Source organism: Sprattus sprattus (assembly GCF_963457725.1).
Source record: "Sprattus sprattus genome assembly, chromosome: 7".
NCBI lineage: Eukaryota > Metazoa > Chordata > Actinopteri > Clupeiformes > Clupeidae > Sprattus > Sprattus sprattus.
In genome coordinates, this window is record NC_137926.1 from 10691680 (window position 1) to 10710310 (window position 18631).

At 48.2% G+C, this 18631-nt stretch overlaps 1 protein-coding gene across 1 annotated transcript in view; it reads left to right on the forward strand.

Annotated features, from left to right (window-relative positions):
* The window catches only part of kcnq1.2 (potassium voltage-gated channel, KQT-like subfamily, member 1.2), a gene marked incomplete at both ends in the record, with an annotated part of 145754 nt that overhangs the window by 76262 nt on the left and 50861 nt on the right, over positions 1 to 18631 (forward strand). The window contains 2 exons of the mRNA XM_080842988.1: positions 15943 to 16018; positions 16972 to 17066. Of these exons, the coding sequence (XP_080699114.1) occupies positions 15943 to 16018; positions 16972 to 17066 (171 nt within the window). The remainder of the gene's footprint in view (positions 1 to 15942; positions 16019 to 16971; positions 17067 to 18631) is intronic.

The window sequence follows — 18631 nt, forward strand, 5'->3', positions numbered from 1 at the left end:
ATAGCATCCTATTTAGCTTGGCATCTAATGCCAGGTCAGGTTTTTAGGTCAGTAGGAGATGCAGGATCAGTGTTACAGAGCAGTAACTTCAGGAGCCATTTGGATCCATCGCCTCTCTCTCTCTCTCTCTCTCTCTCTCTCTCTCTCCCTCTCTCTATCTCCCTCTATCTCTCTCTCTCCCTCCCTCTCTCTCTCTTCCTCTCTATCTCTCTCTATCTCTCTCCTTCTCTCTATCTCCCTCTATCTCCCTCTCCTTCTCTCTATCTCCCTCTATCTCCCTCTCTCCCCCTCTCTCTCTCCCTCCCTCTCTCTCTCCCTCTCTCTATCTCCCTCTATCTCTCCCCCTCTCCCTCTCTCTATCTCCCTCTATCTCTCTCCCCCTCTCTCTATCTCCCTCTATCTCTCTCTCCCTCTCTCTCTCTCTATCTCCCTCTATCTCCCTCTATCTCTCTCTCCCTCTCTCCTGTTCTTTTGTGTGTAGTGGGTCCCCAGCAGATCTATAAAACTGTCCCACATGAGATATAGAGCAGCCGGACCGTACCTCTCCTGGCAGCTTCAGCCACTCACAGTAAGAGAGTCCAGCCCAATCCAGCAGGCCCGTCTCCAAGAGACCCCCCCCCCCCCCCCCCCCACACACACACACACACACACACACACACACACACACACACACACACACACACACACACACAGTCACACACACCACACACACACACACACACACACACACACACACACACAAACACACACACGCACACACACACACACACACACCACACACACACACCACACACCACACACACCACACACCACACACCACACACACACACAGTCGCGGGCCTGCATGCTCCTCTATCTCTGTCTGCTTCTCTCTCTCTTAAATTTTCTTTTTTTTTTGTGTGGGGGGGGGGGGGGGGGGGGGGTCTGAGCCGAGAAGACTCCTCAAGCGGCCCTGTGTACTGGCACTTCATTTTGGGCTGTCCTGGAGTTTTGACCTTCTGTCAGAGATTATAGAAGCAGCTTGTTAATTACAGCCTTCTTCTGAGATAGGCGTACATCACCCTGCAGTTCATGACTCCACTCACCAGAATGCTGCTTGGTCTGTGGTGGTGACAGCCAACCTAAAAACACTAGTTAGTATTGCTTACTCATGCACATTCATACATACACATACACATACACACACAGTCTCTCTCGTTTTCTGCCTCTCTCACTCTCTCTCTCTCTCTCTCTCTCTCTCTCTCTCTCTCTCTCTCGCTCTCTCTCTCTCTCGCTCTCTCACTCACACACACTCCCATTTGCGGATTAATGATACACAGATGCATTCTGTGGACTCATATATGGTGAGTCTTCAGTTTTTATATTATAGACTTACACAAACAAACACACTCACAAACACGCACACACACTAATTCAAACAAACCACTAAAGACCAAGCCCCTGTCTTGCCTGAGTGATCAATTGTAACCCCCCCCCCCCTCCTCACACACTCCTCTCTGCAGTCTGGCACCATCCCATCTATCAGGGCCTGTCACCCCCCCACCCCTACACCCACCGCACGGCTAAATGATTCTATTACAGTGTTACGCTTGCCGCTGAAAGCTCCCAGTGTTCCCACCTCCCGAATGTGTCTCGGCAAAGGAGCCCAGGCCTCCATCATTTGGACGGAGAAGCCAGCTCTCGACAAGCCTCCAATTATGGCTTTGCACCCTGTTCCCATGAGCTGAGCTGTGCCGGAGATAACCGCTCTCATAACACTCCCTTTGAGCTCCTGGACGGAGCTGAGCGGTTCTGATTTCTCTCTGTCTTTCTCTCTCTGTTTTTGTCTCTATTTCACCTATCTATTTTTTTTTTTGCGCTGCCATGGCTCTGTTCCTTATTTGCTCCTGCTCGTATGCCCCCCAGTCCCTCAGTTTAACGTCCCACTCCATCAGACGTTACAACGCGTTCCCAGGTCTCAATCTGTCAGCTGATCGCAAATTAAAGAGTTATTGCGAATAAAAGGGCAATTGGATTTGCTGTGCTGTCGGCAAGCGTGTTCTTTCCCAGGCGGCGCGCCAGCTGTGTTTAGATATGAATGCTCACGGTGAAGCCTTCCTTTCACTCATCCATTTCATGTGACACTCCGAAGGGTTTCCCCCACAAAATGCGCATTGTGCTGCTGCATTTTATTTTGGAAATATGGCCGTCATAAAAACAGGACGTGTTGGCCGGTATATTATTTCAGCACATGCCTTCAGTGTCACGCCTCAAGACACACACACACACAGACACACACATTTTGTGTGATAGGGAAAGTCATGTACTTTATTGCTTTACATGGAACTCAGAATGACCTAGAACGGAATGCTGCATTTGATCAGGACACTTTGAGGAAAAGGAAAGATGGGACTATGGAACTCAGAATGTCCTAGAACGCAATGCTGCACTTGATCTGGACACTTTGGGAAAAAGGAAAGATTAGTGGCCTCAGTGCAGGGTATCCGCTCCAAAAGCCCTCCCTGATGTGTCCGGCAACCTGTGAAGTTCATTGCTTTTATTTGACTAAGCCGTGTGAAAGAGGTGTTTTTCAGGTGTTACTGGCCACTGTTGTGCTTTGCATGCCCGCTGTTTTGCCCTCGCAGTGTTTTTCCTAAATTTGGATATGTTCTCAATCAGATAAATCATGTTTTCCTTTCCGAATGAATGAAGCGCTAAACACCGTCACACCATCACGCCAACCTTTATCTCCTCTTCCGCTGTGGTGGAGGTGCCCTCTGCAGCACCTCTCCATACCATCGGAATACTTTAACTTTAAGTGACGTTGATTGCTGGTGTTGATTTTAGGAGGGGTCGAATCCGGCAGATCCGTGGAAGATTACCGTCTGGGAGTCGGCCTTTTTTTCTCTCCATATTTTCTTTTCTCGCTGACCTTCCCTTTTTTGGGTGTCACTTTTTTGTGAAGGATTTACACTTGCCTGCTCCGAAGAAGGAGGGGTCGAGGGGAGGAGGGGGACGGGGTGTTGGGGAGGGAGAAAAAATAAAAGACGAGCAGGGCCAGCCATTAGGCGAGGTCAGAGTGCGAGAGGTGGGCCCATAATGCACTGTGACGCCCTCCTCTCCCCGGTTGAGGTCGCAGAGAAAACCCTTGGCGGGGTCAATTTCCCAAATCTATCCTTGTTGCCCACAGAAAACATTCATATCATCTTTCATCCCATTCCCCTTGGTGCTGAACTCTCCCTGCCCAGTCATCCGATCCCCACAAACAGCATGCGTGGAACTAATGACCTGTGTGTGTGTGTGTGTGTGTGTGTGTGTGTGTGCGTGTACGAGGGTTAAGAACGAAAGGAACATGGATCAAGAGAAATGAGAGTGTGTGTGTGTGTGTGTTTGTGTGTGTGTATGAGGGTTAAGAACGAAAGGAACATGGAACGAGAGAAATGAGAGTGTGTGTGTGTGTGTGTGTGTGTGTGAGAGTGTGAAGGGAGACAGAGAGACCAATAAAAAGAGAACTGTGGAGACGGAAGACGGTGTGTGTCGCCTCCACCTCCTCTGAAGTTGACCGTGATGGAGTGTGTGAGTGGGACCTCGGGATGTAGTCTCTGATCAGACTGGCGGCGACAGAGATAACGGAGCAGAAATGGCTTGCTTTCATAGCCCTCCGCAGCTACAGCCTCTGACAGCCCGCGCTAAGTCTATGAACGGGTCCCGCAGCCACATAAAGCAGCCGTCTGCCAAAACAGACCGCTTATCTCTGGGACCTAAATCCCCCCCATGCCATCCCCAGCAACTACTCCCATCTATCTGTCTGCTGCCTTTCCCTTTTTCTTTTTTTACTGTATCCCTCCCTTCATTCGCTTAATCGCTCTATCTTTCTACCGTTCTACCATCCTCTTTTTTTTTTCTTCTGTCTTCTGCCTCTTCTGCTTTTTTAGGTTCAAGTTGTTACTGCATAACTCACTGAGCTCCTTAAGAAGTGAGAGCCTTTGCAAACTTGACCTCCTCCACTCTCTCTCTCTCTCTCTCTCTCTCTCTCTCTCTCTCTCTCTTTCTCAGCCGTGGGAGTGTCTCGTTGCATCTTGCATTACAATCAGCCAATAAGATATCCAGTTAACGTTATAATCTAATGATCCTGAGAAATGAACTGAACCTTTAGGGGCTTGTGTTGTATCCAACTGAAACAGAGAGAACGCGAGTGAGGGAGAGGGAGAGATAGAGATAGAGAGGGAAGTTCAAGAGAGAGGGATGAGGCCTTCCCTCTTGGCAAGCGAGCAAGGTATTGATTTCCTCACCTCTGTTCCAGGATGCATCAGAAGGGTCCTGTAAGCCTGTCTGTTTGGCAGAAGTGCTGCTCTGGATCCCTGACCTGAAATGATATCCCCACCACGTCAGGGAGCCAGACTGACTGTACTACAAAAGTGTGTGTATGCGTGCGTGTGTGTGTGTGTGTGTGTGTGTACATGGACGGGTGTATGTGCAAGTGTGTGTGTGTGTGTGTGTGTACATGGATGTGTGTTTGTGTGTACACGGACATGTGTGTATGTGCAAGTGGGTACGTGCATGTGTGTGTGTGTGTACATGAATGTGTGTGTATGTGCAAGTGCAAGTGCATGTGTGTGTGTCAACATATGTGTATGCGTGTGTGCACAAATGTTTGTCATCTCGTGTGTGTGTGTGTGTGTGTGTGTGTGTGTACGCGTACGCAAGGGTACACATTTGTGCGTGTTTGCACAAAGACATCTGAAAAGCACCCCTCTCCTTTGGCTGTTTCATATCTAATGGCCCGTGCCAATGACTGTGTAGGAGTACACAAGATATAGTATTTAGGGAGTGCTTCTCTTTTTCCCCCTCTCGCTTTATCAGAAGTTATGAGCGCTCAAATGTCCATGTTGATGCAACCGCTGGAGCAAGGGCCATAATAGTAAGTAAGTAAGTAATTAAGACTTTATTTATATAGCACATTTCGTACAAGAGTTGCAATTCAAAGTGCTTTACATAAAATCAATAAAAGCAAGCAGCAGGAGCAATAAAATAATGGTCAACATCGTATCAGAACCTGATGTTCCGATAGGCTTTCTTGAAATATTAAAATCATAATAAAAGTAATAAAACCCTTCTGCCTGATATGTAGCTCAGTCGAAACCATAGTGCTGCTTCATAGATTCCGCCCTACCCTGTTAAATATTTTCCCTAGCCATGTTTCCCCGCCCAAAGGCCACCCTTCCTTCTATACCCATCCTTCAGAGGCCTCCAGAGCTGCCTCTCTGGGCTCCTGATAGCCTGTGGTATCAGAGGCACCTTGTTCAAAAGGGGGCCCACTAATTACCTGCTCATTGCTGTGTGACTGAGATGGATGCCTTTTCTACCGGTGGAGCTGGTTTGAGTGAGTGTGTTTATGTATAAAGCAGAGAAAGTGTTTTTGGGCGTGTGTGGGAGTGTGTGGGGCTGTGTGTGTGTGTGTCTGAGTGTGTGTATGGACATGGTGCATGCATGTGTGTGTGTGTGTGTGTATGAATATGGTACCTGAGTGTGTGTGTGTGTGTGTGTATGGATATGGTGCACGGGTGTATGTGTGTGTGTGTGTGTGTGTGTGTGTGTGTGTGTGTGTGTATGGTCTTGTGATGGATGACTGCTCTGGTGCTGGTCATTCTGGGGCCCCTAACACCTTCAGGGCCTGAGGGAGAGGATAAGCTCTCACTGTCAGCAGCCCTTTCCTGTCCTCCTCGTGTGCTCTCTCACTTTATTTCTCTTTCTTTCCTCTTCTTTCTCTGTCTTTCTTCCTCTTGTTCTCTCTCTCTCTCTCTCTCTTTCTCTCTCTCTCTCTCCAGTTTCCCCTCTGTGAGTTTGTTCTGTCTGGTGTAGTGTGATGTCAGACACACATTGAAAATCCATCAGTCTCACCGCTAATGAGCCCGGCACAGCAAAGAGGTGATGTCTGCAACAACAGCACACGTCGGTGCTTTTTCCAGCTACACACACACACACACACACACACACACCCACTCTCACACACACACACACACACACACACACTCACACACACACACACACACACAAAGACCTACTCACCCATGCACACACTCGAATAGACATATGCATGAAGGCAAACCCTCAGTGTCAGGTGTCTCCTGCCTCACACTGATGGCTGTGTGTGTGTGTGTGTAGCGGGTTAACAAAAGAGCTAATCAATAGAGCAAGAGTTAATTAAACACGGGGGGCTTTTATGCCACTCTGCCCCACCCACTCCCACCCCCTCTATCTGTGGGGCAGGAGGATGGTGTGTGTGTGTGTGTGTGTGTGTGAGGGGGGGGGGAGGTGTAAATGAAAGCATGTGGGATGGTGGGGTGGTTGTAAAAAGGGGAGGGCACAGTCACACCGATGAAAGAATAACTTCTTTCACAGGAGAGCAGCTCGGGCTCCTCAGTGCACCGGCCTCAGACCAAAGGTGCAGTGCGGGGGTCACGGCTCCCTGCTCCAGACGCCCGAGCCAGGCCCGGGGTACTTACCCTTACTCTAACCCTGCTCCAGAGGCCCTGCCTGTGGACATCGCCCGAGCCAGGCCAGGGGTACATCCCACTTGGCCTCCTTCGGGGGGGTGGGTTCAATAATGCAGCATTGCCACTCTCACGTACCACAGGATTATCATCCACCATCAGAAACAAAAGGCAGTCAATTTAATCCCAGTATCGCCAGAGAAGCTGGGGGTAGAACCTTAATGGATCAGTGCCCCCTCCAGCCTTGAAATTGCCTCAAGAAAAACAAGGGGTCTAGTGTGTGTGTCTTTTTTTTTTCTAGTGCGACCCCCTGACTGGCAGCAATAAATAGATTCTTTCTCTAACATGCCTAATCCTGCTAAACAGCTCGCAATCCTATTAAGCCATGAATTGTAAATCCTTCTCCGGCACCTCGCTTGTCCTCCACGGCTTCATTGTGCAATGGGAGAAACTTAATACACACAGCGCCACATTGCTCTCCCCAAGAATACACACACGCACACGCACACGCACACACACACACACACACACACACACACGTATATATACAAATACCCACATACTCACACAGACATACCAATGCTCTCACATAGACCTTGTACACCCATGCAGACACTCACTCCCTTATTGTCTCACACCTACACACACACACACACACACACACACTCTCACACATATATCAAAAATACACACATATAGTCACACAGACATACCCATGCCCTCACATAGACCCATGCAGACACTCACACTCTCTCACTGTCTCTCACACACACACACACACACAAGCACACTCTCACACATATATACAAATATACACAGTCACACAGACATACCCATGCACTCACATAGACCTCGTCCACCCATGCAGGCACTCACTCTCTCACTGTCTCTCACACACACACACACACAAACTCATAGTATTTGCAGCCCTTGAAGTATAGTCATGCTCAGAGCCCTGTGGGTTTGTGGTCATGTCTGGATTGTGTTGGTGTGTTTTGAGATGTGTTTACAGTGTATGTGTTTTTCCATGTGGTAGGTGTGGCATGAGTGCATATCTGTTTTCGTGTGTGTGTTTGTGGGTGTCTGTGTATGTATGTGGGGGTCTGAGTGCTTGTGATTGTGTGCATGCTTGAATGACTATTATCTATACTTTTTTCTGTAGCTGTATGAGCTGCTCCACATATGGCTACAGGTCTTTGAAGGCTGATTACACGACCATTTATGCTCAGAAAAAAAGTCCTGTCATTTCCCCTTCCTTTTATTACACATGCACACACACACACACACACACACACACACACATACACACATACACACAGACACACACACACACACACATACAAATACACACACACAAACACACTAACACACACACGCACACACACACACACACACACATACACACACACACACACACACACACACACACACACACACACACACACACACACACACACTTGCATACTTATACCCACACACCAATGGCCTGTGTGCTTGTCCCTTTCATCAGCCTTTAAAAACCTCTCGTGAGGATCTGCCCTTCCCACTGACCCCTGTGGCCTGTGGTGTCAGCAAGCCCTCATCATGAGCGGCACAGTGGGCATCTCTGCTGGACCCCCTGTCTCTTATTAGTCCTTGCTGCTCTTTTTGCTCTTGTGGGGGGGTGGTGGGGGGTGCAGTCTGTGTGCTGGCCATCGTCTTCCCCCCCTGTCAAGGAACATTGGGCCCAGCATCCGGTTTAGAGACTTCAGGCAGGAGATTCACGTCTTTTCTGGTCGCGGTGTTGAGGTCCACCCCGTTGGAGCCGGCTGTGCCGTCAGCGTTAAAACCAAAGGACACGTCTCCGGTGTGCTGCCGCAGCTGGTAACGAGCCGCACGGCGCGCTGACGCTGATAGGAGCTGAAACCGGCTTCCTCTCCCCGGTGCCAGGAGTATCAGCCGAGAACTCCGAGCAGAGTCAGGAGCAGGCAGCCCCAGCTCCACCCCCCCCACCCTCCCCCCCCCCCCTCCCCGAGCAGCACAGGGAGACTCTGGCAGAGAACACAGCCCTCATCATTAAAAGCCCTGGAGCTTAGTGCAGGTCTACATCTCCCCCTTCCTTCCTCCATCCCTCCTCCTCTCCAACCCCTCCATCCCGCCTGGTCTGCTCCTCACAGCCCGGTCCAAGAGCTGTCACCAGGCCCAGCCAGCTCTCTCCCTCCAGCCCCCCCCCACCCACTCCTGCAGGCCAGCCCTCAGTTCTAATGGGTTAGAACAGGCCACGGCTCCAGAGCCTAGCGCACGCTTCCAAAGCTTCCGCTCAGTGCCAGCATCTCCAGGCCATTCTTTTCCCACCCCCACCCGCACACCGCACCCTGAAAAGCTCCACAGCTCCACAGCGTCTGCCTCACTTCTGGCCCCAGTAATAACACAGTATTAAGTGCACCATCATTAAACCTGGGTGGGTCCCACCGAAAAAAACGCCTCTTAGTTGTATGAAGGAGGCAGCCTTCCTTTGTTGCGATGTGTCTCTGTAGTTAAAAGGGAAGCCACAAATAAGTCTGGGTGGTAAGTTTAAAAAACTCATATCTAAAAATGCTGAGGAGACATGGAAATAGGATACAATAGGATATAATAAAAAGAAATTACTCTACATGGCTCTGCTTTATACTTCAAATGTGGCTCATTATACAGAATTATGAGGACACCTGTCAGCCAATCAGAAAAGAGTATTTCCCGTCACCAGGGTATGAACTAACATATAAAATGTAATGCAATCACCTTGTGCCAAACTGTTCTGCCTAGCACCCATACACTTGAAAAGAAACCAAAGTTTAGCCGATGAAAGCCGTGTAGGACCGTGGGTTTTAGGGTACTGTTTTATGTGGAAGGAAAATGATACATTTCTTTATCACAGTGAATTGATAAAGTTTCTGTTTGCCTCTAGCATCTCATCATTTCCCATCAGTGGGGCCTGGCATGAATTAAAATAGCAAAGCATTAGCGAAAGACTTGTGGGCAGAAAGAGAAAGAGAGAGAAATGGTTCCATCAAAAGTCTTTAGTCATTCTCTTTCTTGCCCTGAAGATGAGACACAAACAAGTGGGACAGCTGTGTTGATGTTTCCTTTTTCTTTTTTTCTCTCTCTCTCTTTCCCTCCCTCCCCCTTTCCCCTCTCTGTCTCTCTTGCTCTCTCTCTCGCTGGTGGTATGGCACGGCACATGAAACCCCCCATCCCCTGCTTTTGTCTCTGCGCTCGCTGGCCACTTGCGTGGGCCTTTGATCTGCGCGCCTGCTCGTTTAAAATTAGCCTCTCGCAGCTTGAGATGAAGTGATGCTGCTGTGTGATCAAGGCCCATCCGTGCCTCCCCTGCCCCCTGGTCGAGCCACCACGCATCGTGCCACACAAAGGTTTCTGCCAGCCAATCAGAGTGGACATTCCCCATGTGTTAATCACAACCACACAGCCAGAGTCATCACATTTCTGTGCTCTGCAGGGACTCAGGCGTGCCTGCACTCCAACATTTGTGTGTGTGTGAGCATGTGTGTGTGTGTGTGTGTGTGTGTGTGTGTGAGAGCGTGTGTGTGTGTGTGTGTGTGTGTGTGTGTGTGTGTGTGTGTGTGTGAGCATGTGTGTGTGTGTGTGTGTGTGTGTGTGTGTGAGCATGTGTGTGTGTGAGTTTGAGCATGTGTGCACACTGACAACTGCTAGGGTGTTTGTGTCTATTTTTTCTTTGTGTGTGTCTATGTGTGTGTGTGTGTGTGTGTGTGTGTGTGCGTGTGTGTGTGCACATATGCTAGCAATAGACCTACAGCTTTCACCATTTGCTTCATGACTTGTCCTTCAGACCATGAGCTTTGGGCCAGTTGGAACAGCACTATATTTACACTAAAAGAATACTCAGCACTCTACAGTATCTACACAAACAGTATCGGGGTCTTCCCGCTTAACTGGCCTCCATCCAGGTGGGGTTGGAGATGAGGGTGCCACCACAGTTAAAACGGCATCGCCTCACTGTGACGGAGGTGCTTGAGAACTGTTTACAATCCGTTTAGCCACCGAGACGGATTGTTTTTTGCACACCCTGTGATGTAAAGCGCTCCACTGCACGGGTGCTTTGAGACACCGAGAGGGTGTTGTGTTTGCCCAGTGTTTACTCGTAGGTGAGATAATATTGGTGAAAGCTACTGTAGGAGTCGGACCTTCTGGAATCGTAAAACAAACAGAAGGGAGAGAGCGCAGCGGTCGCCCGCCGGTCTGAAACTTTTCCATTAGCCACCCGCCGCAACCCGATACTGCAGCACTGAAAAATAACAGCCTTTGTCAGTTTATTTGCACTCGGTCCCGTGATAGTCCCGTCAGAAATCAATACTGTGTTTTTTTGTTTTTTTTTCATCTCACTTTTTTGATTTGTCATCCATCCATCAAGTATATATATGAAAAAATAGGAGAGAGGGGGGGTTCTGAGTCAAATTTAAACCACATTACTCATGAAATTCAATTACCGAAATGTGCAAACAAGCTCCAGTTACCACAGTATGCTTTTGGAGCACTGTTGGGGGGCTGTGGAGCACTCCGGGGCAGCCAAGGGGCGAGTGGGTACCATTAGAGTGGCGAGAAAATTGAAGGTTTGTGTGCTTCTCCCCCTCTGGTCATATTTGGTCATTCAGATGGCCGCTCTGGGTTTGAGGTTGAGGGAAAACTCCCTGGAGACGTGCCGCTGGGATGGTGGCTGCGCGCCAGTCTGAAACCGACAAAACTGACGGCCAGACCTGCACTGCTACTCTTACTAAGACGAGAAGAATCGTTTCGGTGGTTCTGTGTATGAAGGAAGGAAGAATTGAAACTCTCTAAACAAGCAATCAGAGTTGACACTATTATCTTGATTCTCAAGGTTATCTTTCAAATGTATTTTAGCAGTAAAGGCTATAAATATTGCCACTTATTTTTTTATTAAATGTCAATTTTTCATTTCACATCTTCACAACTGAGCAGACCAGTTCTAATGGCTTTTAAACAAAACAAACAGTAAAACCTCTGTAAAATGCTGAGAGAGAGGAAGAGCGAGAGAGAGGGAGAGTCTGAGAGATGACACGGGGTTAAGGCTCTGTTTGATTTAAAAAAAGGGGTCGGCCCTTTCAAAGATCTCCCAAAAAAAAAAAAGAAACGTCCACACAAGTTGCCACAGCTGACCTCGTGAGAAGGAGCGCTAGGCTTGGCCCGTCCACAAGCTCGCATTCACTGGGCCATACAGTCTTCTCATTGAAATCATATGACAGTGAATAAAAATGGTGCCACAGTGCCAGCGCTGTTTCGCTGAGGCGACGACTCTCTGTTAAGTGCAGAGTTGGGGCGGTGCTTTGTGGGTTTGACATTAACGAAAGAAAAATGACTTGCTGCTCAGCTGCAGGGGCCTGACAGTAATCAGAGTCACTCAAGAGAGAGAGAAAGAGAGAGTGATAGAGAGAGAGAGAGAGAGAGATGAAGGGAGGTTAGGAGATGGGTGCAACGCTACACGGTCCCTGTCTGCCAAATGCTGTGGAGTGTGCCATCTGCGCCCATCCAGCGCTAACCCGTGTCAAACATGCTACTCTCCTTTCATGGTCGCTCGGCGAACATGTGCTCACATTTGCGGGGCCGGCGGAACCTCGATCAGAGCCGCATGTGGTTCGTGTTTTCATGGCATGTGTTTTCTCTCCCAATCATGTCTAATCTCAGACACATCCTCTTTACACAGCAGAGAGAGAGAAAGAGGGAGAGAGAAGAGAGAGAAGGAAAGAAACCAGCTTGTTTGGGAATTGTTCACATGCATTTCCTGGTATGTTTTGAAGACACTGGGAGGGAGGGGGAAGGAGGAAGAAAGAAGAGAGAGAAAGAGAGAGAGAGAGCGAGAGAGAGAGAAAGACAGAGAGAGATACATGTTTCGAGGACTCTTTGATGTCAGTGTTTTACAACGCTCTAGCGGTGCATTGTCTACTCGGGCCTTTAGTTAACCCCAAACCTCTAATTAAGACCTCAGAAAAGCTTGTTGACTTCACAAAAGGGGCCTGCTTGGTCCTCTCACACACCCAGTTACAGCGGCAGTCAAAACAAGGACACCCCCCCCCCCCCCCTGTCTGTGCGTGCACTACAAAGGGCTCTAGTCAAAGCATAGTGATTTATTATCCATCAAGTGTACTATGATCTTATCTCACAACTCCCTCTCTCTCGCGCGCACACACACGTGCGCGCTCTCTCCCTCTGTGTCTCAGAGAAAGAGGTGAGTAGGATGCTCATATGGCTGGCAAGGCTTTCTCAATGTCTAGCCAGCCATTGTGACACGATGGTTTTGTTTCACTGTTATCAGGAGGAAGCCCCCCCCCCCCCAACCCCCTACCTCCAACCACCTCGTCCTTTCCCTTGCCTCACGGTTTTTGAAACAGTTCCATTTTTCATGTCGATTCTTTCCCCCCCCCCCCTCGTTTGCCTACACTTGTTTGTTCTCCGGGCCCTGACCGTCATCATCGGCGAGGTATTTTTTACGATGTGCGTCCTCTAGTCCAGCCTGCCAGCTGAAGAATGCAGGCCTGGAATGTTGTCGATTGTTCAAGAATCCGGTGGCGGCGGCGTTCCTTTTCCCCACTATTTCGCCATCTCTGAAGGCACGCTCTTAGCCCCCTGCTGAGGGGTTCACCAACTGCTTTGATGTCCGCACCATCGGTGCGCCTCGGGGTTTCACACGCTCTCCTGCATCTACGAGGAACAAGGCAGCTGTGTCAAGACTTTTCCTCTGGGCCTACTAAGATAAAAAAATATATATATATATGAATTAGTCTTGTATCTTCTTTGAACTGTCAGCAACTGGTGACCGGCGAGGGCGATGGCTTTGGAAGCAGGTTTGCTGAGTGTGTTGAACTGCCTGGGGAGGTGTGGAGGCTAGCATGGGAACCTGAGGTGGTTGGTGAGGAGAGGGTGACTAACTATACATGTGATGCATCAACCTTTAGGGGGGTGGAGTGTGTGTGTGTGTGTGTGTGTGTGTGTGGGGTGGGCGGGGGGGGGGGGGGGGGGGTATTCTGGGCGGTTGTGAGCTGTACATCGTGCTGTGAGGCTGACTGCAGGATCACCTCAGTGGGGATGACCTGTCCCCCACCCCCACTGGCACTGAACTCCAGATGAACCCTAGTTTTACTGTCACACACAAAAACACACTCACACACACACACACTTGGTATATACACATACACATACACACATGGGCGGAAAACACAAATACACACACATGGTCTTTATTGCTTGGTCTTTATCCACACACACACACATACAGATATAGACATGACACACTGGTACACGTGTATATACACATACACATACACACATGGTCGGAAAACACAAATACACACACATGGTCTTAATTGCTTGGTCTTTATCCACACACACATGCAGACATAGACATGACACACTGGTACACGTGTAAAGACACACTTGAATATTTTACTTAGACTATTCAGCCAACTCTTTCCAATATTCTTGCCAGCGTAGTGATGTTGGACTTTTATGTAGACATATAAAAGGACATATGCACAGTAAGGCATGTGCACCTCTTTGTCCTTATGTGTACAGTGTGTACAGTCACACACATTCTTGCATTTATGTTATGGTTTTTGTTCCTACTTTGAAATTACTCAGTTCCATTATTTACTTTTTTTGTCGCTTGGTTTGTATATAGGGTTACGTTATTTGTCTGTCTTAGTTTTGCTTTAACTCTTTTCTGTTCTTTCTCTGTCTTAATGTACTCAGACTCATATTATATTGCTTCATTATTTCAAAATGGCCTCAGCCTCTATTGATCTACTGCCCACGCCCAGTCCGTGTTTGTTTCAAGGTTACTTTCGAGGCTTTATCTAATTTTCTCATTTATTACTCTATAATCTGCAAAGTATGCTACGGCAGAGGACAGTCACACCCACACATATGGGTTGAAAACCGTATTAGTCAGATGCTGCCATTACACACTGTTGTTTTAGATACTGACCATTTTTACTGTATAATTTGCAAAGTATCCTACAGGAGAGGACAGTCACACCCACACATATGGGTTGAAACCCGTATAAGTCAGATGCTGCCATTACACACTGTTGTTTTAGATACCAACGTCAGCCTTATCAACACCACATGCTCTCCTCTTACTCTTAAATGGTTTAGAAGTCAAGTAGTTTGAATGGGAGTGGCTAATGTTGGTAAATGCCTGATACAATTTTGTTATGTGTGGTAATAATGAGTGTTTTGATTTCAAAAGGGTGAAATTATTTATGAAGTGGCATAAAACTGTAGTTCTAGCAGACTTTGGTTTAGAAATTCTGAGCCTTATATTTGACATGTTGTGTTCACCACCAGTTACAGTGTCTAAACAATGGTGATACAAATCTGTAACTTACTCAACCAACCCCCAGGCTCTTCTCTGTGGGAGAAAGTGATAAAAAGAAAGGGGAAATGGAATAGAATGTACTTGAAACTAAATGGCACTTGGACTTGGACAGCATGGGTGATGATGCAACCAGCAGTTTAAAGATTACCCAGTGCAAGCAGGAAAGCTAAAGAGACTGCCGTGGGGCCTAACCCAGCACCAACACCAGTGATAAAATCACATTTTTGTCTCCTCATCTGTCTTGATCTAGAATGTCAGACCTTGTAAGAGGTCTATGACTGATCCTGATGATCAGATGTGGATCTATTTTTGATGAAAATCCAGATACAACTAACAAGTGTGTCTGAAATATGTATTTGAAGTGATCTGAAGGCACTATGATTCATAATTATGTTGACAGCCAGACAATATCAAAGCAAGACAGAACACAAATCTCAGAACAATCTTCTTTAAATATGTTTATCTCTTAAATGAAGGAGTTTTATCTCACACAAATGAGTACCACAACTGGGCCCTGTCAGAGCACCTGTTGGAAACTGCGGGGTGTTAATTGTTCCTCTTCTTCCTATCTCTTATATCCTGTGTCATATGTGGCTTTAGTTGTCTTTGGCTTTTTTATGTACTGTAAATTAGCTCAATACGGCTAAAATGTTTCTTCCATTTGCCTGCGTTGTACTAGTTGTTTTTCAAATAAAGAGGTCTTAGGATGAAATGTTTACCACAGCACACAGTATGTCCTTTAAAAATGCACAAGAATGACAACTGGGACAGCAGCCTAGCTTAGCTATTTGCCCTCTAGTACTCTGTTTTATTCCACGCTATCACACCACAAAGCTAATCAGACCAAGGAGAGGAATAGCTCTTTTTTTTGGGGGCCGGAGGCTGACATATGCTACATACTCTCAAGCATATTAAAGCATGTGTATGTATCAATGTGTGTGTATATATTTCTTACATTTTGAGACAGTTTGAAATGCATCAAAGTGTGTGTGAGTGTGTGTGAGAGAGAGAGAGAAAGAGATATGTTGCTTTGTGTCACACACTGACTCAGAAAGTGTTTTTGTGTCTCTTTTGTGTTGCCAGACTGACCCACGCTCACAGATCAGCCATCAAAGTCATCCGGCGAATGCAGTACTTTGTGGCTCGGCAGAAATTCCAGGTAAGTGCCGGCTGAGACGCCAAAGTGTTGAGGAGGTGGGGGAAGGGGAAACCGCACTCTCTGCAGTACTGTGGAAATTGATGATGAGGGAGCTCGAGGCCTCGCGGAGCTTGTCGAGACATGTCCGCTCAAAAGCCGAACGCAGACACCCCAAGCAGGGTTAGGTTGTAAATTGTAGACGCAAGTCTGTGTAATTCTGGCACAGGTCAGGACTAAAAGACGAAGGCGTGACCCAGGACCCTCCCTGCAAAGTCGCCTCCTTCGAGGGCCTCTTTCCCATCATCTGCCCCGTGCAGCCAGAGTTGAAGACGTTTCCAGCATTAGCTACAGCATGGCGCTCTAATTAGAACTCACTTAAGTTTTTATAGCATCTCAGTTGCGCAGTGAAATTTGAAGTAATTGGTGGGGGGAGGGAAATGCAACTGCTGGGACTTGTCCCCCCCCCCCCCCCCCCCCTCCCCCTCCCTCCAGACATGTAGTAAGCCCACAATTCGCACACAAACATTGGCATTTTTCAAGGCATTCTCCTCATAGTTTGGGTTGTTCCTAACTCTGGTTCATTTATAATAGCGGATGGGAACGTGAAATAGGGGTGGTAGGTCAAGCCGGAGGGCCGTATCCTGTAAACTTTGTCCTAAAATCTCACAAATTCCAGACACCCCGAGGGCAGTGTACGTTTTCTGGCCAAACACAAGGCCCACGGTCCAGACTTGTTTGGGTTCCCAGGCCTTTTTCACTCCTAGCAGCAGCGCGCTGGTCGCTAACAAAGCATGGAAGTGGTGGCCCTTAGGGGAAAGGAGAGGAATGGTGGCTGCTGATGACAATGTATGTGTGTGTGTTTTTTGTTTGTGTATGTGTGCATGCATGCTGGTGTGTGTGTGTGTGTGTGTGTGTGTGTGTGTGTGTGTGTGTGTGTGTGTGTGTGTGTGTGTGTGTGCGTGTGCACTCTGCAGCAAGCGAGGAAGCCGTACGACGTGCGGGACGTGATCGAGCAGTACTCCCAAGGGCACCTGAACATGATGGTGCGCATCAAGGAGCTCCAGAGAAGGTGGGGTAACATGAAAATGATGACACTATGAGGAAAGACCAAACACTTGTCTCATTTTTACATTGTCAACATTAGTTAACTGATAAACTGTTCCAATAAGTTGAGAGTTGCTGCTTCTGTATCATGTCAGAGGTAGTGGTAGGGGGCGATAGTGGTTAAGGAGAGGTAGAGGAGTTGTTCAGCAATCGGAAGGTTGTGTGTTTGTGTGTGTGTGTGTGTGTGTGTGTGTGTGTGTGTGTGTGTGTGTGTGTGTGTGTGTGTGTGTGTTTGTGCGTGTGGTTCATTTAGATATGTACAACTCCTCCTCACCAATGTTGAAGTGTCCTAGAGCAAGACACTGAACCCCCAACTGCTCCCGATGTGCAGGTTGGCACCTTAGATAGTAAAGTGTCGGTGAATGGGTAGATATCTGAGGCATTAACCTGTAAAGCGCTTTAAACGCTCTATGACTAGACAAGCGCTGTATAAATGCAGTCCATTTATTATTCCATTGCCAAAATGAAGGTGTACAGGAAGCGCTGTGCTGACCTATGGGATTCTTTTTGAGTGTAGACCTGAAGACCTGTAGGCTCGCTGGCGGACTGGCTCTCCTCAAGCACGTGCCTCAGTAGAACGAGAGCTCTGGGCCGGAGTGTCCTCCAAGGCATGCCTGAGACCCAGACGACAATGCTGAGAGAGGAACATTGTCATGCCATAACAATGTGTCAGTCACAAGACATTTGCATCAGTTATGAAACTATTTGCAAGTCATCAGCCTCACACTCTGGTCACACAGGAGTTTCCTCAGTCAGGAAACAATGTCAGTGCTGCAGCAATGCTAGTCACGCCTGACTGAGAAGAATGAGTGACTCACACTCAAACACAGGTCTGGCCAGTGCATTTGCGTGTGTGTGTAAAGCATTGAGCAGTCAATATGTTCTTTGAAATGTATGTGCTGGGGGAGCACATTTTACTGTGTCACGGGTTTGGTCCCCGTGGTTTCTAGCCTGGAGTGGAGGGGAATATGAGAAAGGCCACCTGCTGACTCGACTGTGTGTGTGTGTGTGTGTGTGTGTGTGTGTGTGTGTGTGTTATGTGTGTGTGTGTGTGTGTGTGTGTGTGTGTGTGTGTGCGTGCGTGTGTGCGTGCGTGCGTGCGTGCGTGCGTGCGTGCGTGCGTGCGTGCGTGCGTGCGTGCGTGTGTGCGCGCGCGTGTGGTTCAATTAGATATGTACAGATGTTCGTGTGTGTTCATACGTGCATAGATGTACGTGTCCATAAATGTATGTGTGTGCGCACACATGCTTTTGTGTGTGTGTGTGTTCGTGTGTTCGTGTGCATCCATATGCTTTTGTTTATTTTGTGTGTGTGTGTGTGTGTTTGTGGGGGATGGTTTGGGCTAGCTGCTGCAGCTGCAGGGCCCCCTCAGGCCCTCTTGATTGACTTTCTGCGTGTGGATTTACGGTAACAATTGGAGTGCTTGATTGCTATCAGATACAGCTGAAACCCCCCCGCCCCCCCACCCCCCAGCTTCCCCGCACACAAGCTGGCCAGTGTACGACCCAACCCCCACCACCACCACGGCCC